Source organism: Phaenicophaeus curvirostris, chromosome 6 (genome assembly GCF_032191515.1).
Source record: "Phaenicophaeus curvirostris isolate KB17595 chromosome 6, BPBGC_Pcur_1.0, whole genome shotgun sequence".
NCBI lineage: Eukaryota > Metazoa > Chordata > Aves > Cuculiformes > Cuculidae > Phaenicophaeus > Phaenicophaeus curvirostris.
In genome coordinates, this window is record NC_091397.1 from 18,225,117 (window position 1) to 18,250,089 (window position 24,973).

General features: G+C 38.9%; 1 protein-coding gene across 1 annotated transcript in view; it reads right to left on the reverse strand.

Annotated features, from left to right (window-relative positions):
* MYO3A (myosin IIIA) overlaps positions 1-24,973 on the reverse strand; it is a 120,427-nt gene that overhangs the window by 90,372 nt on the left and 5,082 nt on the right. The window contains exons 2-3 of the mRNA XM_069859509.1: positions 14,741-14,923; positions 11,082-11,216 (exon numbers count right to left, since the gene is read on the reverse strand). Coding sequence (XP_069715610.1) covers positions 11,082-11,216; positions 14,741-14,908 — 303 coding nt within the window. The 5' untranslated portion in view covers positions 14,909-14,923. The remainder of the gene's footprint in view (positions 1-11,081; positions 11,217-14,740; positions 14,924-24,973) is intronic.

The following is a 24,973-nucleotide window of genomic DNA, read 5'->3' on the forward strand; positions in this document are numbered from 1 at the left end:
TTTACATCCCCCTGAAGTTGCTAATGAATAAATTAATGCATCACTTGACCACATCTCCTCTGCAAAAGAGTATATGGATGAAGTGGTATCAAGCTATGATTTGGAATACTGCTGAACAAAGCAACAGAGATCTAAATCACTGGATAATATACTTACAACAGGAATTCTGAAGGAGCTTCAATTATAGCTTCATAGCCTGGCAACAGCATAACACAGCTGTAATTTTTTAAAAGTCAAAAAAACCAGAAGGATCATTTTGCAAAATCAGAGCTAAACTAACTACAAAACCAAAAGGCACTGGTCAGTAAAGAGCTCAGGACTTCCTGAGCAAACGATCAAGACAGAACATTTTGATATAGAAAACTTAGTGCAATTCATCATTTTATTATACACAAGGAACAGTGTTAAAAATAATACTTAGAGTGCAACGCCATTCACTTATAGAGGGAGAAAAAGTGGGGCCTAAGCTTGAGATCAGTAATGTTAACAGAAGAATTTCTACTGAATTCTGCAAACTTAGCTGAAGTTCTGGAAAACACACAAAATCTTGTAAGCAAATAGGGCAGCCTGCAGTAACAGTAAACACTCCACAGCTTTTATTGCCTACTCAGAACTACGTTGCTTTTGTTCATCCTTCACCAAATGGAAAATGTTTCAAAGCATCTTCCTCTTTTGTAGCATCATTTCTATACAATACAGGATTCAGACAGTAGTTCCAAGTAATACCATGTCCACAATACACATAATTCATTTTATGCCTGTGTTCCTACACGAAGACAATAATTAAGTATAATTCACTGTAATCTAAATGACTACAATAGAAATCTTCCCTATTGAGTTTGAAAGTATGGCTAAAGAAGCAAAGATCCAAACAACGGGACTTTTCTAAAGGCTCCTTTTACAAGATGAGCAAAGCTGGAACAGACTGAGCTACAAGGCAATTCCTCTCCTTTCAGAAGTGTGCAGGATATGTCAGCTTAAGTGCTCTAGGAGTTGCCTGTTTCTCTCTGGTGACTACAAAAGAAGTTATGGCCAGTCGGTAACTGTCATGGAATGTTAAAGCAACAAGAACATCCTGAAGGACATACCAAGACATTCTTGTAGACAATTCTGTAAGAACCGAAAGGACGCTAAACTCAAAATACCCTTTCTACAACTTTTTTTTTCTTCTTTAAATAAACTACTGGAATAATTAACTCAGAGAGACCAGATCAGACAGAACTGAAATCAAAGTGTTCTGTAAACCAGTTTCTCCCTGCCCATTGTGTCTGTCACAAGGCAGTTCCTTGCTTCTAGAATCTCGTTTCAGCAATGTCAGCAGCTTTCTGAACTGCAACAAACACTGATATCCTTTCTGGAGCCCAGGAAACTTTTCTTTTTGTCAAAATTGACACCTGGTTGTCTGCTTTCTGCATGTTCCAGCTCCTTGATATAGTACTCTTCTCTCATAGCCAGCAGCCTTCACAGCCCTCTCTGTCCCATAAAGAGCAAGGACAAGGAGACTTCTCTCCCTACAGACAAGTCCATTTGTTCCAGTCACTCCCTTTATAAAGGAACCCAACATATAAATTGAAAACAAACACAGCAAAACAATATTGTCTATCCCACATGAATCACAGAATTTAACCCTCAGGTGTCTACAGCAAAAGGAGACAAGCTTTAGTTCAAACATGCTTACAATGACTGATGCCATCCCCCAATAAAACTAAAGGAGGCCTGGTAATGTGAGAGTTAAACACAAGCTATACAAATATGGGGTTTGGTTTTTGTTGTGTTTTTTTTTTCTTTTTTAATAATGTCACAGCTTTAGTAAAGATGTGATCAAATCCAAAAATGTACAGAAAGCAAAGTCATGTTAAATATTAGAATGCAAGAAGCATAGTATTAATATGCTATTTAATTACACGGTGGAATGGCAAAACTCTGGGTTTGGGTTTTTTTCTGGGCTTTTGCTTTACTCCATGGTGGCAAAAATTGTTAGAGGTTATTCAGAACAAGCTTTTTGTATGTGCAGTATTCTCCAGCAAGGTGGGCCATAACATATGCTCACCAGCCGTTTAAAAGATGTGGACTGTGCAATGTAAGAATGTAATATGAAATACTCAGAGAAGATATGCAGAGAAATCACAAGTAATAACTAAAACTTCTAAGCATCAAATGATAGCTGTAGCCATACATCTTTGATCTTGAAAAATAGGACATAATTCAAGAGAGAAAAATTGCTATAATTGGGAATCGAAGAGGGGCACATAAGAAATGGAGAAATTGAGGCTGATTCAGACATTTAATGGATCGAATTATTCAGTGTTTATCTGAATGGAGCAATTACAACCAAAGACATTACTGAAAAATGACCCATGCTGAGAAATATGGAAAAGCAATTGTCAGTTGTTTCATTTTTCTTATATATATGTCATCTGGAAACATCTGATACTATTTAGACAAATTACAGTCCGTCTGACCCGTTCCCCCCACCCCTCCCCCCAAAAAACCCCAAAATTCAAATGAACTAGCTATTTTCCACTATGCTAACATCCTGAAATTCAAATAGAGTTCAACAATTGAAGTCCCAAAAGCTTTAATGACACAAAATTGCCTTCTAGACATTATATACAGTAATCTAAGTTACTCCCACTGTGAAACATCCCAAAAGGAGATCGCATGATCAACATCTCCTCAGGCTCTGAGCCTTTCTGCAGGCTGTGGCCTTCGTAGTAAGGAGGGGGTTGATTACTTCTCCCAAGTGACAGGCGATAGGATGAAGGGAAATGGCCTCAAGTTGCACCGGGGGGGTTCAGATTAGACATTGGGAAGAATTTCTTCACCAAAAGGGTTATCAAGCACTGGAACAGGCTGCCCAAGGCAGTGGTTGAGTCACTATCCCTGGAGGTACCTAAAAGATGGGTAGATGAAGTGCTCAGGGACATGGTTTAGTAGTGGATGGGTACAGCTGGACTCGATGAACTCAAAGGTCTTTTCCAACCAAATGATTCTATGATTCTATGATTTTTTCAGCCAAATGTCTTTCTGCATCAATAGCAAGCATTAGCTGCTTTGCAACACTGACAACAGCTCCTTTCCCCCTCTTCCAAACACAGAGAAGTGCCATGAAGAGTGACAACGTCATTAGTCGAAGAAGGAAAGAGATTAAACTAATGGAGAGAAAAATGCTTTACTGTCGGCCATCAGGACTCTTACAAGGTGCTGGAAAGCTCAGCAAAAGACAAGGACAGGACCACCCACCTTGCTCTGAGGTTTCCTTTTCCATGCCTGACCTGCTTTGGCACAAACAGCACTTGGAAACAATAGCCTATGCATGGATGCAGAAGAACAGGAAGGAAGGTTAACAGATTTTTTAAAATGTTATTTACCTAGTACACAGAACTTATCAGTCTCCCTACAGAGCTCATAAAATCAAAACCAATGAGACAGAAGTAAACATATTGTCACTGACTGCAAAACTTGAGATGAGCATAAGAGCATAAGGTTTTTTTGTGGGGAGGGGCCATTTGAGTTGGTTGGTTTTGGGTTTTTTTACAATTTCTTGTCTCTCTTCATGTTTTACATCACCTGGTACCCAGTTCTCAAATAGCTGCAGCCCACCCATGTTAAGGTACACAACTGCAGCAGAACTATTTGGATTATGTTATCTCTGCCTTTGTGTGTGTGTAGGCAGGAAAGGGACCTGAATATCATAGAATCATAGAATAACCAGGTTGGAAGAGACCCACTGGATCATGGAGTCCAACCTTTCCTATCAAACACTAAACCATGCCCCTTAGCACCTCAACCATGCCCGTTAGCACCTCAACATAACGCATTGTTCTGGTTGTCCTGATCCTAGAAATTCATATTATGCTTCTGGCTATTTTAGACTCAATTTTTAAAAAATACCAGTACCTACATCTTACTTTGGACAGTGCTTGTTCCTCTTTTCTAGCCAAGCAGACTGCAACCTCAAATTAGCTGCCCTCATGAAAAAAAAAAATCTACCTTCCCCAAAACAACTGGACCTGCTGAAACTGATAGTTCTTGTAGATGCATAGCTATACTTCACAGCACATTATATTTCTCCTATTTAAAAAAAACCATATTTCTCCTATTTAAAAAAAAACAAAACAAAAAAAAAACAAAAAAGGACTCACTTCAGTGAGTTTCACCATATACAAGAATTACATGTGATATCAAAAAGGCAACATGATCAGAAACTCTTCCATGTATAGCCAGCCAGTGAGGGATCCAAAACTATTAGCCACACAAGATTTGGGCACTAATTACACTCATTTATCTCTATCTGACACATATGTAAATTGTGCTATCACTGTTCATTTATACATCTGTGAGGAAAATTTATACCTATTTCATGAATTCTAAGGCTCTCTTTGTGACCATGGCTATCATCTGCAAACATCTGTAAGCATCTGATTTGCTAAACTTCTGTCTTCAAACAACAGATACAACAGTGCAACAGCACAGCAGACTCACTCCAGACCAGATGCAGCAGTACTGATATATTGCTCAGCATTCTTCATTTTACCCAGCAGTTACTGCAACAATTTCTTCTCTCGGCCTATCCCTAACCAGCCACATCTGACTATGCCATTCATCTCCTAAGCCCTCATGCTGGTTGCCCCTTCTCAATCACATCAAACTGTCAGGATCTGTAGCAGTTGTAATAACTTTGTTTAGGTAGTAACAGATCTACTCCCATCCTTGATCAACTCACAGTGCTGCCATCTGTCACTACGTAACTGTATGCATGACATGTTTTCCTTTCTGCTTTGAAGGAGCAGCCAAAACAAACAGAAAACCACTACTCTCTTTCAAATCCTCCTTAATAACTCTCCTGTGCTGCAATGCTGACAAATGCTTGCAGCTGCTCAAGCTTACAATTGCTTGAGATCACAACTGACTTCTATCATCCTCTTGGTTCTCCATTTCCAAATTCATTTGTTCTATTTAGCTTAAAGCTTTGATGCAAGCTCATTTTTAGGGTTGGAAAATAGAGAGTAATTGATGTGCTACACATTGGGTTGGGCTCTCAGTCTCTGGACAAATTCAAGAATGGTTATTTTTCTAAAGGATCTGCACAAAATCAGAAAGGACTTGTACCAGGGGACCTCAGCTTGTTATATACTCAGTAAGTGGCTGACTAGATAACTACTAATGATCTTATAATTGGTAACCAAGTAGGGACAACACTGGTTTGCTACTTCATGCTTATCACGCAGCAACAGTCTGTCAGACAGGTTCTTTCACAGTTCTTAACCATTACAAGTATTTTGGTTAGATGTGCAAGCTTTCCCAGGCCAGGCAAGCCACTAAAACAATCTAGTCATGATCAACTGCCATTATTACAGTACAGCAGGTTGGCAGCTTGGTATATTGGCACTTTATTCTTTTTTCCATACAGGACTACAGTGTCCTCACTCAGATTAAACAGAACCCACACCATGGCTCTGTACTTTGCCTATGCTTGCAAAAAGAGGGCCAGGTAAACTGAAGCACTACAGTTTCCCTGTGCTCTAGTTTAATTCAAATTCTTGAGTGCTTTAATTTACTGGGTTTAACAGCTTTCTTCTTTCTGAAAAAAATCAACACAAGTAGAAGTGTCCCAAGGATTTAAAAAGATAATTTAGATATTGTACACGTAATTTTTTTCCTCTTGATGTTAACTTTAAAAGATCAATCTTTAGTAACAAATAAGAATCACTTCAGGCAAATTTTAAATTAGGAAACATAGCTGCCAACCGGACCACAATAATCCCTCATGATAATCTTTCTATAAGACTTTTGCATTACCAGTGTCTGGTTATAAGGTTTAATTAACAACAAGAAACATTCTGAAGATTGAACTCAAAGTATAACACTTTGCCTGCAACAATGTAGAACAATACAAGTTACCAATTTATTTAATGCATTTCTTTTCCCACCTTATAAGGCTGAGGGAATGGAAAAGGCTAACACACCACTTCTCTAGAGAAGGAGGTTCCAAGCACAAGCTATTCTACCCCTTCCCATAATTTCTCTGATGAAAATTACACTTGAAAAAGAAAATGGTCTACATGAGAGTGAAGGTGAATCAGGTTCATCTCAGTCTGGACTGTGCATTACCAGCACCTGTAAAAACTGCACTAGCTACTCAAACATTGTTTGTAAATGCAGCACCTGGTCAGAAAACAGAGCTTGCCGTCCACTGGAAATTGTAACACATTCCTTTTTTTTTTTCAAATTAACAGGAATCTTAATTTCTTAGCACACATTGGAAAATATTTTAATTTGGAAATGTTTTCATAGTGTTGAAAATATATTCTAGTGCATGGAATATTATATGTAGCAATAAGCATATAATAAGTACACAAAAATTAAAATTGCCTCTCTAAGAGGAGACTATATAGCTTGACAGTAACACCATCAGGTTTACTGTTTCCATAAACAAAATAAATAAAATAGTCTGAGACATCCTTAATACAACAACCACGGCTGCTGGAGAGCGTTGAAGAATACTAATTGCTTTAGTCTGAAATATAATCAGTCCAACCTCCACAGTCAATTGCTTAGCATTAGGCCGTAAACATGAACTATAGATGAAGCCTCTCAAAACTACAAAGGAGGACACAGCAGGACTTGCTTAGCTTATTAGCTGAATCTGTGAAGTTTTATGTTATAAGATGTGAACTTTATACCTATATGATGAACTTATGCTGCGCTTTTACTGAGTTACACAAAAGAAGCCCCAGAGATGGTTCAAAATAGAAGATAAAGAAGCTACAATCAGCTGCAGACCTTGAAGATAAGAAAAGAGACAGCCTGCCTAGAAACAAGGACAGAACTCAACAAAGAATGAAAAGACTCCAGCCCCTAAAACACTACCGCATCGTGGGTAGGAATTTGGATTGGAAGAGTATAATTGCCCATAGATTTCTTTGCTTGGAGTGCCTCTTCAGAGGCACACAGCTCAAGCCATCATCTGATGCTGCACCAACAATAAATTGGCCTGAAGTATTTAGTGTCCGAGACATTGCCTCAGGAACAGCAGGGTCAAGCCAACTGGAGAAAACGACAGAGTGTGAGTGGATAAGATAATCAGAAGGGGCACCTAGCTAGAGTCATCTGCTGTGTATGGACCTTGGTCCTAGCACCTGAAGTCTCAGTTGGAGTGACTGCAACTCTCAGTGTGTGTATGCTCTGGAGAGATTTTTTTTCCTGTAACAAGAACATGAGGGAAATGGACTGCAAAAACCAGATGGACTCTTCCTAAATAGCATCTGCTAGCACCACCACAGGAGACAGAATGCTGTGCTACATGGACCACTTGTCTACCTCAGCAAGGCACTGTAAATGTTCTTTAAATGTTCATATACGCATTAGGAGAACCAAAACACCTGAAAAGAATGCTTTTACAGTTTTCTTGGTACTCAGCATAAAGGGATTTATTTCTCTAACTTGCTGGTGTTTCCCTGAGCCTCTCCGGAAATGGACACACACCCCTCCAGAAATTAAGAGGTATCTACAAAATGCTTTGATATTTCAAAACTGTATTTTTATGTATGTAGTTGCTCCATCCAAACTTTTTTTCCCTATCATGAAAACAAAATGTTTAATTTACTGTAAAAATATTGGAAGTTTCTTCTATTTCCCACGCGTAAGAATATATTAAGAATGGTAAAATAAATTAGCTTACTTAAGTGACTCTCAAACCCAAACCCATCTAAAATAAGACAAGTATAACCATGTGTCTTTTGAAAATGGACTGATGCTTCATAAAATTCTACTTGATCTGTGTAGGAAATGAACCATTGAGATATGGTGCATTCTTTGCCTCTGGCTTACAGTAACAAGTAAAATCTGGGTAAGACTTTCCATTTACCTTCCAGTGGTATTTTCAGCCTTCACTCAGTCTTGACTAGGTTGTTCTCTGCACCAGATCTCAGACAAGAGCTGTGCCACTTGTTCTCCCCACCTGCCCTTGACCTACATGCTCATCTGTAGGGCCTGATACATTTTTCCTCCCTGATCCACCTTCCATCAGCTGATTTCCAAATAACTTGGATCTATTCCCCTCTGAAATAACATTCAGAGCAGAAAGAAATGGGCTATAGCAAACTCTGACTTAGCAGTGTCATCATGCTGATGTGCTGACATGAAACTGTTAAGCTGATTCATTCCAAGTATAATACTCAAGTGGATTCTTTTTAACACAGGGTCAATTAAGCCAATTTCTTCTGCCTGCACCTCTGGACACATCTGACAAGACTTAATACAGCTGGCAAGAATCCTCTCTCCATCAACATTCTTTATTATAAACTTGATTAGAACAGCATCCACACAGGGGCAGATCTTCATCTTATCCAAATGCAGCCAACAGAAAGAAGTGTGTTTCTGAACTGAGAGTCAAGAGTACTGCTATTCCATACAGATGTATTCTTCTTTCACATTAATTCCTATAAGTGCTTTCCTTAAAAACGCTGAACTGCAAAAGTTAGGTTACTTTATTACCAAAACCTACTAGCAATTCTAAAAGCTCTCGTACTATTAGTTTTCCTGTAGTTTTTAGTTATTTGTTAAAACCCATATTCTGTACTAGTCTCAGACTTAGTTCATTATGTGCTAAGATGAAGACAGTAGAGTAACTTTATGCTTCTCCTATAAATACTGTGCTAGTGTCATATGCAGAAGCGTGTTATGCAGAAAGGTTGTTTATTTTTCCAAGTAGTCCTTATGCACATTTCTTTAACTGATTAAATATATACTGAGAGGTTAAATCAAAGTACAAGATTGTCTACAATCAGTACTTTATTGCAGAAAAAATGTATTTATTTATTTTAACAGAGAAAAAAATTGAATGGGCAACAGCTCCTGCTCTCTCAGAAGCAAATCTCCAGCTCACAACAGTGCAACTTCAAAATGCTTTACAAGATAGGCTAGGTAATGTGCACATTAGCACAGAAACAAAGAAATACGACAAAGAAAAAAGAAATCCAAATGTTCAGGAGGAATTTCCCTACAAATTAGAAAGATTTTTTATGAAGGCACATGCTATTAGGTAACTAATACGTAGGGAGATTTTGAAAAAATGTCACGTTTGCCCAAAATTATTCTGTACCAGATAATTTCCATCATTCTGAAGCAACTGGTTTGGGCTTCTGTAGACACAGGAACTATCAGGTGACACACACAATAGGCTAGCTCCAAATTCCATTCGGTTGTGATAGATATTTCCTGATAGTCATCTGGTTTAATGATTTCCAGTCAGAGGACAATACCTTTAAGGTGGATTGTGAACATGCAGTGCCTCACTTGCCATATACCTTAGAGTGAACAGCAAATAAAATGCCAGTTCTAGTTAAAAATGGAATGTTCAACTATCTTATCCAAGAATTTGAGAGTACAAATCACATAAGAACAGATTTGTTTTGGAAAGTGGAGATGGAAGGTGGAACGGAATATTTCACATCAAGACTGCATTATCTCATCATAAACCCACCTAAGTCTTTTCCAGTCTTCAGAGTGGGTGATAACTTATGAGGCCTGACAATTTTATGACAATTCAAGTAAAGAATTCAGAATTGAGATGATGGAGATACCTTCATTCTTATATACTGTAGGACACCTAAATTGTTTCCATGAAAAACAAATAGCCCTGTAAAGCTGCATGCACACTGAAGGGAAGGTAACACTTCAACAGAAGAATCTGTTTCACAACAGTCTTCTTTCACAGATCCTTTCAATAAAAGGATAGTTTCACCAAAGTCACCTCTGGAACTAATTTTTCTGTTTCTGCATACCTGTGCATACACACTCCAACTCCAATCCACTGCGTTCATGGATCTACATGTGCAGTGACAGAAAGCATCCAGGACTATTCCACACACTCCATAGTAATAGTTGCACATGTACAGCTTGACATGCAAAAAGTAAATAAAAAACATTCTCCAGATGTAGGTTTGTGGTTTTCACATTAAGAAGATAAATCCATGTGAAACATAAAAGTTAAAATATAAACAATCGACTGTTTCCTCACAGTCTGTTCCATCCTGGCTCGTTGTCATCCATCCTTTACAGGCCAGCAGTTTCACAGATGGGAGTTTTAAATGCCCAGCAGACACAATAGAAGCTAGATTTTCAAAGATGCTCACTGCACAAAGAGCTGACATCTTTTGATGTCAGTCTAACCTAATCATTTATTATGATTTCCAATGTAAACTATTATTGAAAACATCTTCCCAATGCGAGTCAGAAGAATTTGGAAAAGCTTTTAGAACTTAAAGCATTTTTTAGAGCCCATTTCCAGGATTAAATACGACTGTATCATTGAGATATTTGGCATGAGATTTGTATTCACTTATCTGACTAATAATAAAATATAACCGATTCTTCAATCTCAGCCTTATCAAACAGGGATCCAACATTGGCAAGAGACCTGATTGCTATCAGAGGCACACTATTCCTGCCAGAGACATTCTTCTTCATTTTCCTCTGGGGAGAAGAGGAAGTTTTTGCAGAACAGGCTACAGTGAATCTATGAGAATAGTGACAATCAAGCTCTTGGCTCCTAGATTAGTCAAAACTAAAGACTGAAACACACAAATTACAGACCTTACCTTGCTCTGACTCCATTTAGGGAAATCCCGCTTATTTGGGCAGTAGCCTGTTTTTATTTACTTGCACAAAAAAAGCAATTAAATTTATTAATTCCTATAATTTATTTTTTAAAAAATTCTCACAGCGTTTTCTTTAACTGCTATGCCATATCTTAGTCATATTTAAGGAAAGGCTACCCATGATTCCCATGACAAGCCTTCCACCAAAGAAAGATTTTAGGCAGCAAATCCTTTAAGTCTTATCAGAATTCACATCCTAATTCTGAAAGGCATAGCACTATCAGTATAATATCAAAATAAGAATGGTGAACTCAGAGCAGACCACTAATGCTGAATGCTGAAAAGACTACACAACAGCATTTAACACTTCACATACAACTACTGTAACATCAAATGACTTGCATCTAACTCACTGAGTTTAAATTCAACTTAGGAGTCCCAACTGAAAGAAAAGTCTTATTTTTCCAAATTATTTACCTCAAGTACTAGCCAAAGCTGGTCTCCATTCTTCACATCTTTCTTATAGTACATGCCGTAGAATTTGACTACATTGGGATGATCGGAGAGAGCTTTCAAAATGTTGTACTCAGCTTCAATTTCTTCATCAATATCCTAGTGTCACAAATGAGAAATACACAGCAGTTAAGAAATAGAAAACCCACCACAGCATTTTCTATCTATTCAAATGCAGTTCGCAATAATGCAAAGAAAAAAAACCAAAGAGAACAGGAATGTACCACTTGCAGGGCTACAAAGCTTGGTTCTGTTTACTCAATGTAAAACAATCATCTGGTTTTTTACTTGGTTTTTATCAATTTCAACCAATGAACACCCAGATATGACAAAGCAGCCCTCAGAAGAATGGAGAAGGAGCATTTGAAGGTAAAGCCAGTGCAATCCACAAGTGGGTAGGTATGCTGAATTCTTGTGCTGCGAAGGTATTGGGAAGTCTCATGATACTTCTCTAGCCTCAAGAGCTAGAGATGGTGTATCTGGAATTACCTCTCTACCCCAAGAAATGGTAGGCACTGGATGACTCACGTAACCCCTCCAACCGATGGGCTGCTATTACTCATTGAGGGACACTATCAGACTGTGTTTCAGTTACATTGAGAAAATATTCAATCCACCCTGGCCACAGGTAAAGTCAGAATAGTTACAGTCATTTTCCCACATTCTTTAGATTTAAAAAAAATTAATATTCTTGCTATACATTTTGAAGACAATTTGCTATTTACAAACCAAATTATTTGAAAAATCAGTTCTAGAGGAAGGCTACCTATGAATTCAACTATCCATATGAACAGATTTCATATCAATGAAAAGCACCCACCCAGTGCTGAAAACCTGTCTCACCACTACCAAACAGAAGTGACCATGGCAGAGAAAATGGATGCTTTGTATTCCCAGTGAAGGGAAAGGAAAGAATGTAAGACAAGAAATGATGGAGAGAGACAATGCATCCAGCAAAAACAAAAGGACATATTATAAAGCAGAACAAAAACACAAAACCCAAAAAAACCAGAGTTGAAAGCCAAAAAATACAGACAAAACACACAATAGCCATGGTTGCCCTAGGGAAACTGGAAGAGAATTAGCCCAATGTCCTACTGTGATTTAATAGAGGTTTCTGCCTCCTGAGGGACACTCAGATTTGATGAGATTTTTACTATTATAAGGAGAAATGAAAAGAGAATTAAATGACTAGAATATTCATTCTGTGCATATTAAAAAGAAAAAAAATTCTTCCTATGCATTTTATGAAGGAAGAAAACTTAAAATATTTGGTTAAATTTAACATATATACCTAGATAAGAGTAACTCTTTTAGAAACAGTAGAAGGAATATTTTTATGTAAACTTAGACATAGGATAATTTGGTTAAGAGCCCTAAAATACAATGGTATTTACTTATTGTCCTGAGGACAAGACTAAAAGCTTTGCCAGTTCCATCTTCATATATTGTCATTTCAACACCATCATCTCCTGTTTCAGTTTCAAAAAGCTGAGCTGTTAATTCAACACAAAGAATCTGAGATCTCTAAAGGTTTAAACACAAAATGCTTATTTTAGTTTCACGTTACCCATGATAACATAGTTTCCCAGTTTAATTTGGAAACATCATTTAAACGAAGTGATATAAAACCATACGACTACTGCTTGTTTTTCTAGTCCACCTCTTGACTGCCACAATTCTGAAAACATCTTTAAACAAAAAAATATTGTAAAATTTAAAGAAAATACAGAAAATATCTTTTTCTTCATTCCAATGGCTCCCTCTGCAGCCATTAATAATACTTTCAGTTTAACCAAAAAAGAAATAGTTTATTATTTTTACCCTGTTTCTAATAAAGGACTGCCATTCTAACACTAACGTAGAGGTACAGCAGCTACTCCAGACAAACTGCAAACAGGAGGGGGAAAAGAAAAGTATTTTTAGAATAAAAAGGAGAATATATTCAGTTAAAAGATTCAAATCTTGAAGTGTGATGTTACCTCTGTTACTGTCTTCCATTTTGCCATTAAGATAAGGAATCTGTTTCCATCAGTTATAGCTTTTCCCCTCTTCAATTTCTTACGCTGCATCTTTTTACACTGTGTTTTTTTCTGCCTTCTTTACATTCTACTCCCTTATCTCCTACTTAATTTATTTCTCTTTCCTCTAGCATCAGCTTTACTACTTCTCTCTTCCGGTCACCGTCACTTATCCTTTTCCTACAACTTCCAAAGCAAACACAACATTGAAAGCTTCCCTGATGCCTTCAGTAATCCCTGCCATAGACAGTTGCCACTTAAGAATCATTACTGAACACCAGTGAAACAGGTGAAAGCAGAAGCTTTTCCTGATATGCAGAAATTCAGGTGAACACCCACTGCAATAAAGTCCTACCTATTCACCATAAGCACAAGAATCTTGTTTACAGAAAGCAACAGAGTTAGAATTAGAGTTTCCAACGCATTTGAATTCATCAAGATCCTAATCGCTTGGCTGCGAATCAGGTTTATTTGGGAAGAGGTATGTGATATTGAATTGAGATGAGCCTCCTTTTGTTGCTTTGAAAGCAGATCAACAAGAAACACAGCAGACATAATGCAAGACGCTCTGTTTTCACAAGCACATTTCATAGGCTTATGGGCCATGCGACTACAACCTGACACAGTGATATGCTGAGGTAGACAAAGCTCTGTGTGGCCATGCAGTTCCAGACCTGAAGCATTTCACACAACTTGGTGTGCTCTTCCCTTCCCACCCAGAGGTCATGCAATGGAACCACATGCCTCACAACCCTGTACTGGAACGGCAAAAGATGAGCTCAAAGGGGCCACATGAAACAGGAACAGCTCTTTGTTCATATTTGCAGGTTACTGTCCTCAGGAAAAATCCCAAGTCACATGCAGCACCGCTGAAGTCAATGGGGTCTGTCTTTACAAACCAGACTTACATTTTTCCTCATTCTTTAAGCATTCATCAGCCACTCAATAAATGTCAGTTATTGAGAATAAAAATACACTCTACAACACAGTAACTCCACCTCTCAGTCACCTGGTGCTTTGTGTGGAGGCACTAATGCCTTTGAATTTTCCATTTGAAAAGATGGATCCCTCTGTGATATCTATGTACTTCGGCATGTTCTGAAAATGCAGAACCAATAATAACAACAAAAATAGGCTATGATATTTTATTTTTAAAGTATCAGTCGTAGTGTGTAACTCAGCTAAAAGCATGTGCTTAAAATAGATGCTTGAAAAAACACTTGGAAGTATGTAACTTGCTTACTGGCCAGCATGTAAAAAAACCCCAAAATGGAACAACAGTAAAAATAGAAGCAACTAGGACTCCTGGCACTGAAAAAGAACATTATCAGATCTGCTTGTGAAAGTAAGAGACAAACAAGGGAGAATCAAAAGTAAAACTAACAAAGTTTAGGTATATTTCTGACTTCTACCATGTGCAACCATTTCCAAGATCACTTATGATACAAAAAAATGCACTGACAGCTAGCCCGATACTCAGCAGTTTAAAGCAGTTCATTTCACTATCACTTCTAACACAAATAATCTACCAAGTTTAAAAGAAAAAAAGACTACATAACTCACATTTAAACAAACACAAACCAAGTAATTTAAACAGCTTACGTGAACAGGATCCAAAATTTTGACTGCTGCTTTGCTGCCATTTTTCTTATTTAACACCTTGAAAACTTTTCCATATGTTCCTTTGCCAATAGTCTCAATTATTTCCCAGGTATCTGAAGGATCAGGAAAGCTATCAAATATTATTGTTTTCCCAGTCAATGGAAGCATCTCAAATGATGGCTCCTAGGAAAAAGATATTTCAATACTCACTCAACAAATGGTTAACAGCAATTGGCTTTCTACAAATGCAAAGAGAAATACACATTCCAGTCTCAAACACCAGAAATATTTTTGCGTGTAGTGTGCACATATTAAAAGCATAATGAGCAAGAAATGCTGCCCTTGATACAGGTATGTGTATTCAACACAATATCAAATGAAGGGAAACTCAAATAATAATTTGAACTAATTTCAGGCTTGAGTGAAGTCAGTAGAAGCTTTCCCAAACACTTCTATAAAACTGTAATGTCTCTCTGGGATTTTTTAAGGGGCAGGAGAATGAGAATCAAGTTAAGAAAATATAAAAGAAATTGAAGCCACTACCAAGAATCAGGCAAGAAGGAAAAAAAAACCAAAACAAACCCAAAATCTACAAAACAAAACATACTAAGTAGTAACCTTAAATTCATTCAAACTTTTACAGCAAATGGTCAGTTTTATAACCCTGCTCTTACCAGCTGAATTTTTATATAGATCTCATAAGGGCAAGCAGACCAAAGCCGCAGATCTTTTCACAATATTATGGCCTTCCAACAGCAACGCATTCACAGTCATGGAAAATGTGTTTACTGATGTACATTCATTAACAACTGTTTTACATTGGGTAAAGGAAACACCTTTTGCAATGACGGAATTGTATCCATCAATGACAGGGTTTCACCTATACCCTGGCCAATGACGGATATAATTCACTTATATATGACTTTATAGTCACTAACTATCCAGCAGCTACAGTGAAAAAAAACAAGGCACAGATACCTGCATACAGCAAAAAACAGAAATCCCACCTTTACCCATTGGTAAGAACAGCCAAAAATTCAGTAAAAATGTGTTAAAAATTACATTCTCATATTCTTAATTTTAGAGCCAAGACTGAAAAAGAGAAGGGGCAGGGAAAAGGACAGACTCAAGCCCTTACTAAGTAAGTAGGCAATAAGTAAGTGAGCCAGCTACTGAGTGCTTAGTTCTTCCTGAGCACAATACGCAGTAAACGAGCCAGGTCTGGGCCCTTTTTTTAATTTTTTACATAAAGATTTATAAACAGGCTACAATGTAATTATTCTTGGATTGGTTTTATGTCAACAGAACAAAACTACATACATCAAATATTTTATATGATATTACTCCAGTGACAGAAATTGCACCATGATACCATATGACTGGTTTTGATAATGAAGAGAATGGCTTCAATTTCAGTTTCATCCCTGGCTTCCAGTATACTAGCCATGCTTTCTTTATTCATCTGCACATTCATATAACCATGTATACTGCACTACACACACAGTGTTTATATCCGCCATATGTACAGTATGTATACCAACCAGAAGCAACCAAAATGGACTGCTATTCAAATATAAGTTGTACCAACTCTTTTAATTATCTGATACGCATACTGGCATGTCACACATATTCAGACTAATTTTCTACTGGATAACACAAACTTGCCTGGGGAACAAAAAGCTCAGGATTCTTCCCATCATTATGTTCTTGGCTTATTAACTCACTGATGAGTGAGAAGATTGGGTTTTCCCCTCTCTCTTCCACACCACACCTTTTTTAAAATATATAGATGACTGTTACCAACTTCTCTACCTGCTCATGCAGCCAAGGGTTGAAATATCCTCTTAACACGAGGAATCCAGCAGCAGTCTGTTGCGTACTGAGGACTGCAACCAGTACTGGCCTAGCACCTTCATTTCAAGGGCTCTGGGACTCAATTTTACCTGCTATGATTAAATCTCCCTTAACACAAATACAGCTTATAATCAAAGTAAAGATAGATCAAGATCTGGAGACATGTAGCTGTAATATGAAAATCCTCAAATTTTCATTCTAGATTCAAAATTTGCTTTTCCTTCTGTGCAGCCCTCCCCCGGCACAATTTTATAGGCACAATTCAGCCAGTACATTGACTGCAGTCTCTTCCTAAGGCATTACCTCATGCCTTAGTAATTATCCATGCCTTGAGAGCTTCACCACTTCCAGACAAAGCCATCTCTTCCCCAGAAAATGAACATATAAGTTACAAGATTTTTTTTGGAACTTCCTTTTTCTTTTGCCTACAAAATAGCACTCAAATGCAGTTCTTTTCAGTTTTGGGGGTTTTGGTGTTTGTTTGGGTTTTTTTAATGATTTCATATGTACATACAAATGCTTTGTAATTAGCTCATAATTGGAACTACACAAAATAACAACCAAACTGGGGGTGATAAAAGGATTAGGATTCATAATCCCAAACACTTGTTTTGAGGGATTCAATGATGATGTAATTCTATTTCTCTATCTGACCTTCGGTCTTTAGAAATTAGATCAACTATTTGTTTAAAGTTCTACTGGATACTGAACCCATAACTAGCCAATTTGGGGGAGAAAAGAAAAAAAAGAAAGAGCTATCAACGGGCACCTTCCTTAGAAATGAGATGACGAAATCATACTGTAGCCTGCCTACATATAAATTATTTTCTAAAGAATATGTGGTTTTCCATCAAAATCTAGGGCCTGCTATGACCCACATTACAAAAATACACAGTAAGAGCCTCTGACGCAGGCAGCTTACAGGAGGAGCTATGCAGAAGTTGAAGACGACTAATTTCCTCCCCTTCAAAAATAAGTACTTAAAAGGCAAGAATGCAAAGACCAGCCTCACATATTTAGCCTATGCCAAAGCCAAGCAGGAACTCTGATACCTTGAATCTCCAAATATACCCTTAAGCAAAGGCCCACCTCTCTGTGCAGAGATCTTACAACAAGTAGAACATTCTAAGAAAAAATACGATAGTGAAAACTGCAGCTTCAGACAGCTTCCCAGGTTTCATTGAGTTCCTATACATTAACAGAATGCAGCTGGAATTAATTGACTCCCAGTATCAATTGCTTATTTGTCTGCAGAGACTGGAACAAGGAGAAGTGTTAAAAGGCTGCAGAAACATGATCCTGCAGGTGCTATTTGGCTACCAGAGGAGAGTGCTGGAGACATACGCTTGTATTTCCTCTGCAAATCACACCAGTTGCACACCATCTTGTCTTAAGAAAAGTCACCACATACTTAGCAATAATATATTCAATAGCTGTCATACTTAGTTCAATAATTTGAGTGCTGTTCCAGGAAGAATTATTCACCCTAATGCTTTGTCTTTTGATTTACAGCCTCAAAATCATAACTTGAATAAGTTATATTGCACTTCATATTTCCTCACTTCCACTATGTTTAAGAATCAGCCCCTACAGATAAATTGTTTAGCTTCCACTTCTATTATTAAAAATATATTAAATAGAATGATTTCAAGTGTTCTGCTCTGGGTGATGAATAATATTTTATTGCATCTCAGAGAAGCTGAGAAAGCTGATAATGATTTAACCTCATATTTCAGCAATAAATTGGACTGTCTCTGGAATATGTCTGGATGCCCAAACGGGGTAATTTATCATAACTCTTACCATTAAATATTTGCTTTAAAAAACACAACTTACAACTTGATCCAAACTTCTGAGCTAGGAATGTACCCTTGGACCTCTATAAAAACCCTTTAAAGTACTTCTGGTGTGCTCAGCATGACAGGTCACTCAACTTCTCAAAAGATTTTGGCTAACCTGTCTCTGCTAAGGCCTGATGTATGCCGGCAGCAGTCAGGTCAAAGAAGAGCACCATGGAGGCAGGACAGGTAGCCAGAAAGATCCAAAGGGCCATTACATTCCACTATCATCAGCAAAACACCATCTCTTGCAGCCAGTATATTTTGTCCAGCAGTCTCCTCAGAATCTGCTAACCTTTCCAGGCCAAACCTCCAGGCTTGAAGGTATCAAACATCAGCTTACCCAAAAAGCTTTTGAAGCAGATCCAACAGGAGCTGGCCTGCTGAAGCTTTCCTGCTTCCCAGTGTGATAGAGGGGATGCTTGCACCATTACTGAGGAGGAAGGATGGAAGGACTCTCACCCCAGGATAGGTAACTAAGTCTTTTTTTTTTTTTTTTCTGATATGAATGGTGAATATGTGTATTCGATAGACTAGTCAGGGCAAAAGGGGATTGATCCCCTGTTTGTTTGTTGTATTTCTTAATTAGGTCATGAAATAAAGTTTATATCACAGAGTATATTGTCCTGTAAATTTGAGAGATCCAAAGGGACTGTGATATGTACAGTGATTAAATCTGGGTTATTCAGGGCAGGAAAAAATAGTTTTGGAGTTACAAGATAACAAAGCAATGTGGTTGTGTTTCTTGGATTGCATTCTTTTAACTTCAAGAGTGGAATCTGGCTGTCAGTGATGTGGCTCTCACAGTTAGGAGAATAAATTGAGTGAAAATTCTTCCGAGCCAGCCCTATATGACCTTTCACTTCCTAGGTCACATCAAATATACCCACTCTACATGCAGGAGAACTCAGGTTATACATTAAAGATATCCAGAGATGACCTGTTAAGCGTTAATGCTGTCAGATCATTGCATTCTCCATAATTTTCATTATCTAGCTAGTTTGCAAAGGGAAGGGGTAGCCTTATGAAGAACACGGTGTTACTCCTGTGGACTATCTGATTGCTGCAAAGGCAATTCAATGAAGCCCATTTATCACACCCAAAACTTAATACACATACGAATTGCACTGTCAAGGGCTTTATATTCAAGGCTACAGAGCATCACAGACTCACTCAAGCAAGGACAGCTTTTGCTTCTGTGGGCTAGGTTACAAGCACAATGGAGCCCGTATTTCACATAGAAAATTACATGTTAATCAAATATTTTTACTAGTGTTTCATATCACCTAAGTTTGCAAATTCTTTCTAAATCTTCCCCTCCCTCCCCCCTGCAGCAGTTTCTGAATGGAATTCCACCTCATTTGAATTCTAGAATCATAGAATCACCAGATTGGAAAAGACCCACCGGATCATCGAGTCCAACCATTCCCATCAATCACTAAACCATGTCCCTCAGCACCTCGTCTACTCGTCCCTTAACCTCCTCCAGGGAAGGTGACTCAACCACCTCCCTGGGCAGCCTGTACCAGTGCCCAGTGACCCTTTCCGTGAAATATTTTTTCCTGATGTCCAGTCTGAACCTTTCCTGGCAGAGCTTGAGGCCATTCCCTCTTGTCCTGTCCCCTCTCACTTGGGAGAAGAGGCCAGCTCCCTGCTCTCCACAATGTCTTTTCAGGTAGTTGTAGAGAGCAATGAGGTCTCCCCTCAGCCTCCTCTTCTCAAGGCTAAACAACTCCAGCTCTCTCAGCCGCTCCTCATAATACTTGTTCTCCAGCTTGGATGAAAGCATAACCATTTCCTCCATAAGGAGATGATAAAACAGGCACCTTGCCTCATGTCATCCATCCTTCTCCATAAAGGAGGTAAGTCTACACGATTAGCAAAGCAGATACCTACTCACGTATTACTAAAATGAATCCAGCCTTTAGGTTCCCATCAGCATCTTGTCTCATGGCTAATACCATCTTCTGGTCTTGAAAATTAGAACTAGAACCTCTTTGATTCAGTTTGAAACACACCTACTGAGGTCTTCTTTGATCTCTCTTGATTTACTTGTCCACATCAGTCCCCTCTTCCCATTGCAAATACTACCTATGTTTAACCAGAATCACAAAATGTTTGGGTTTGGAAGAGATCTTGGGAGATCATCTAGTGCAAACCCCCTGCTAATGCAGTTTCACCACAGCAGGTTCCACAGGAATGCATCCAGGCAGGTTTTTAATATCTCTGGAGAAGGAGCCTCCACAACCTCCCTGGGCAGCCTCTTCCTGTGCTCTGTCACCCTTAAAATAAAGTTTTCCCTCATGTTCAGGTGGAACTGCCCATGTTCCAGTTTGTGCCTGTTGCCCCTTGTGTTGTAGCTGGGCACCACTGAGAAGTGTCTGGCTTCATCCTCCTGACACCCACCCTTCAGATATTTATAAGCATTGATAAGATCCCCTCTCAGTCTTCTCTTCTCCAGGCAAAACAGACCCAGGTCTTTGTAAGAGAGATGCTCCAGTCCCCTAATCATCTTTGTGAAGAACTCCTGCATATGTCCTATCCTGTAATTTGCCACACACGTTCACCTGTAACATGGCAGGCGGATGTCAAGAGCCAGCAACACTAGCTTACGTTGCCTATTGGTTACCTCTGTGGAGACGACACTTGCATTCCTTCAAATACTGAAACTTAAAGCTCTTGTCTAATGGATGCAAGAAAAATAATCACCTTTAAAAAAAAGAGGGAAAGAAATAAAAAGACACTACAGGCAATGTTCATGTAGAGGCTGCTGAGGCTTGCTATATCCAAGAAAAAAACCCTTCTCATCTCATCTTTTCACCACCTGATGCCTTTATCCAATATCTAATTTATACTGATCACAAGGCACAGTGGGCCTTGAAATACTTAATGCAATAGCACAATAAAATCCCACAATACATTTCCTGTATTTCATGAGTTTATGCCACACTGACAAGTACTTAACAAGAAAATTAAAGGCTGCTGCATGGAGTTCTTAAGACAAGCCAGGAGTACAAGGCTACGATACACCATTCATCATACTAAAATCTAGCACCTTCTGGACAAATGCCCAAATAATTTGATTGTTCAACCATGAACACGGATTGCAACTCAAATCCTGAGCTAGTATAAATGTAGCTGCAATGAGCCATCTATGCAGCATACCATCTCATCCATCGCTCAAAGAATAAGTTTTGCCCTGGAAATTCCAATATTACCTCCACTTAATTCTGGGAGGTATCTGGCCTCTGATTTTGGTGATGATACAACCTACATCTGAATGGGAACTACAGTCAAATCTAAGCTCAGCAAATTATATAGCATGGCAATTAGAAAAAATCAAGCATTTAGAAGGTAACTTTTTTTTTGACTCTCATTGTCAAAAGCTGAATCCACTTAAAATTATAATTTCACTCAGAACCAACAAAAACTAATTTTGTATATCACATAATTGTTATACTATCCATATGTCTATCTGAATTATCTTCTCTGATTGTACATCAGTTTGTCAACTAGCTTCCACCCTATACAACCCAAAACTTTTTCCCAAAACTGAACAATTGTCTTTCCCATCTGCAAGAAACTTGTCAGAGGAAAAAAAAAGCTCTTCAGCCCCAGCTATGGTAGATGAAGAATAAAACTCAACAACCTTCTCTAACAGTGAGTTTACTTCTTTCACTGTGCTGTGCTGTGCTTGCACTAGCAAGGCACAACAGCTGGGATTCACCTAACTTGATATGTGTAGAGTACACCTGTTGAAACCAAAGCTAGATATTATAATCCCATTTTAGTCTGTCAAAGCGATAAAAAAATTGATTTACCTGACCTGGTTAGCATCTACCTTTGCATAACAGGACTTGTTCTCCAGGCACTTTGGCTAGCTAAGTTTCCATTGACAACAACAGAAACCTAGTTATACAGCTTCAGATGAAGATATGTTTAGGTGAAACAAATCCTATCTTACTTAGCTGCTGGAAACAAAGAATTACAGCTTGACAACTGAAAAAATGAGTATCAGTTCATGCTACAGTCAGAGGAACTGGACTCACAGAATCATAGAATCATTGAATAACCAGGTTGGAAGAGAACCACAGGATCATCGAGTCCAACCATACCCATCAATTACTAAACCATATCCCTCAGCACCTCATCCACCCATGCCTTAAACACCTCCAGGAAAGGTGAATCAACCACCTCCCTGGGTAGCCTGTTCCAGCGCCCAATGACCCTTTCTGTGAAAAATTTTTTCCTGATGTCCAGTCTGAACCTCCCCTGGTGGAGCTTGAGGCCATTCCCTCTTGTCCTGTCCCCTGGAACTTGGGAGAAGAGGCCAGCACCCTCCTCTCTACAACCTCCTTTCAGGTAGTTGTAGAGAGCAATAAGGTCTCCCCTCAGCCTCCTCTTCTCCAGGCTAAACAACCCCAGCTCTTTCAGCCATTCCTCATAAGGCCTGTTCTCCAGCCCCCTCACCAGCTTTGTTGCTCTTCTCTGGACTCGCTCCAGAGCCTCAACATCCTTCTTGTGGTGAGGGGCCCAGAACTGAACACAGGATTCGAGGAGCGGTCTCACCAGTGCCGAGTACAGAGGGAGAATAACCTCCCTGGACCTGCTGGTCACGCCGTTTCTGATACAAGCCAAGATGCCATTGGCCTTCTTGGCCACCTGGGCACACTGCTGGCTCATGTTCAGTCGCTGTCAACCAACACCCCCAGGTCCCTCTCCTCCAGGCAGCTTTCTAGACAGACTTCTCCTAGTCTGTAGCACTGCATAGGGTTGTTGGAAGACAACCACATCTCATCATTTGAAAGTTGGTAGGCAACTTGGACACTGATGATGCACAGAGAAGGCAAGAACCATGCAATGACACTGCCAAGCAAACTTTGACTCCCACAACCAAACCCTACACTAATGTAAAAGCAGAAATAGTTACTTCAAAGCATTCAGAGGCAAGGAGGGGTGATAAACTTAACTTAATCTCAGACAATGTACTTCCTGGGTGCAATTTAAAATAGGTAGGCTAATTTTAGAGTTTCTCAAGGAAAAGAAGTGATTAATATTTGACAGCATTTATTAGTGTTCACTCTCTGAAGAGTTGGGTAAGTGCTTCTTCTGTTTCTAAAAACACTTCCACTTTGCTGACTGTTATTCAGCAACAACTTTCACAACAAAACAAGACAGGTTTCAGAGAAACTTGATGCGCCTGGACTCCTTGACCTTTGTAAAACTTCTATACTCAGTAGAGAAACAAGTACTGTCTGGTATCACTACCTGATCTCCTTCTATTGATAAATGCATATTGGGTGTCCACAGTGACATTTCATCTGCTGATTATTATTCAGCTGATCTTGACATTTCGACTTGCTGCAGGCTGAACTGGCCAGCCCTGCGCACGGGAGCCTCTACCTCTTCACTCTCTAAATGTTCTCAGAGGGCACTGCTGGAAGAGATCTACATCAGTATCAGGCTCCACTTTGGGTTTCTTCCATTCTCTCCCCATGCCCTGCAACAGTGAAAGTCCTACTGTATGCTGAGGTTTACAGTTTTCAGGAAACTCCATCGGAGGAGAGTTTTTTTTAAGCAACAGGTTAAAGAATTAGCAAGGGCTGTTAAGCATTCAATCTAACCTCACGTGGGAGCTGCCCACTGAATGACAGTCCTTCAGACCTCAAACATATCAGTACAGAATCCCCAATATTTTTTAAGTAAACCTTTAATTACAGGAAGAGCGAAAAGAACATGGATACAAAATGCTGCATTTAATTACTGTAGTCAATTCTAAAAGCTCTGATACTTTGAAAACAAATGAGAGCTAAAGATTTTTGCAGAAACTGTCATCAACCAGAAAATATTTATGCAGGGGCATTAAAATAATAATAACAAGATTAATAACAGAAAGGGGAATGGTGTCATTATCAAATTGTATTTGGACCTTGTGGCACCAGAAGCAATGAACTGACATTAGCAATCCATGATCTGAATCATATCCAGCTCATTTTGTGGCTCCCAGAAGAGACATATTGCAAGTGATGAGAATAATTTTTCAATGACTACACACTAGATCAATATATTAGCAAAGAACTTAGCTTGCAAAGCTAAAGCATCACTTAATTTCCGTATTTTAAACCAGTAAAACTTTATAAGGTCACAAAATTAACGTGGTGCAATCTCAGTCCCTGTTTCTCAGGACTTCTAAGAGCAGTGAAGTGGCAACTCAAAACTAGCTCAGCAGCTTTGGCAAGCCCTAAAGTTAAGGCGATACAGTCACAGAATAGTTTGGGTTAGAAGGGACCTTAACGACCATCCAGCTCTAAGCCCCAGGTCACCAACAGGAATACCTTCCAACAGGTCCCGTTGCTCAAAGCCTCTTGAACACCTCCACGGATAGAGTATCCAAGACTTTTCTGGGCAACCTGTTCCACTGCCTCGCCACCCTCAGTAAAAAATTTCTTCCCAATATCTTACCAAAATCTCCCCTCTTTCCACTCCAAATCGTTATTCCTTGTCCTATCAATGCACCCCCTGATAAAGAGTCTCTCCCCAG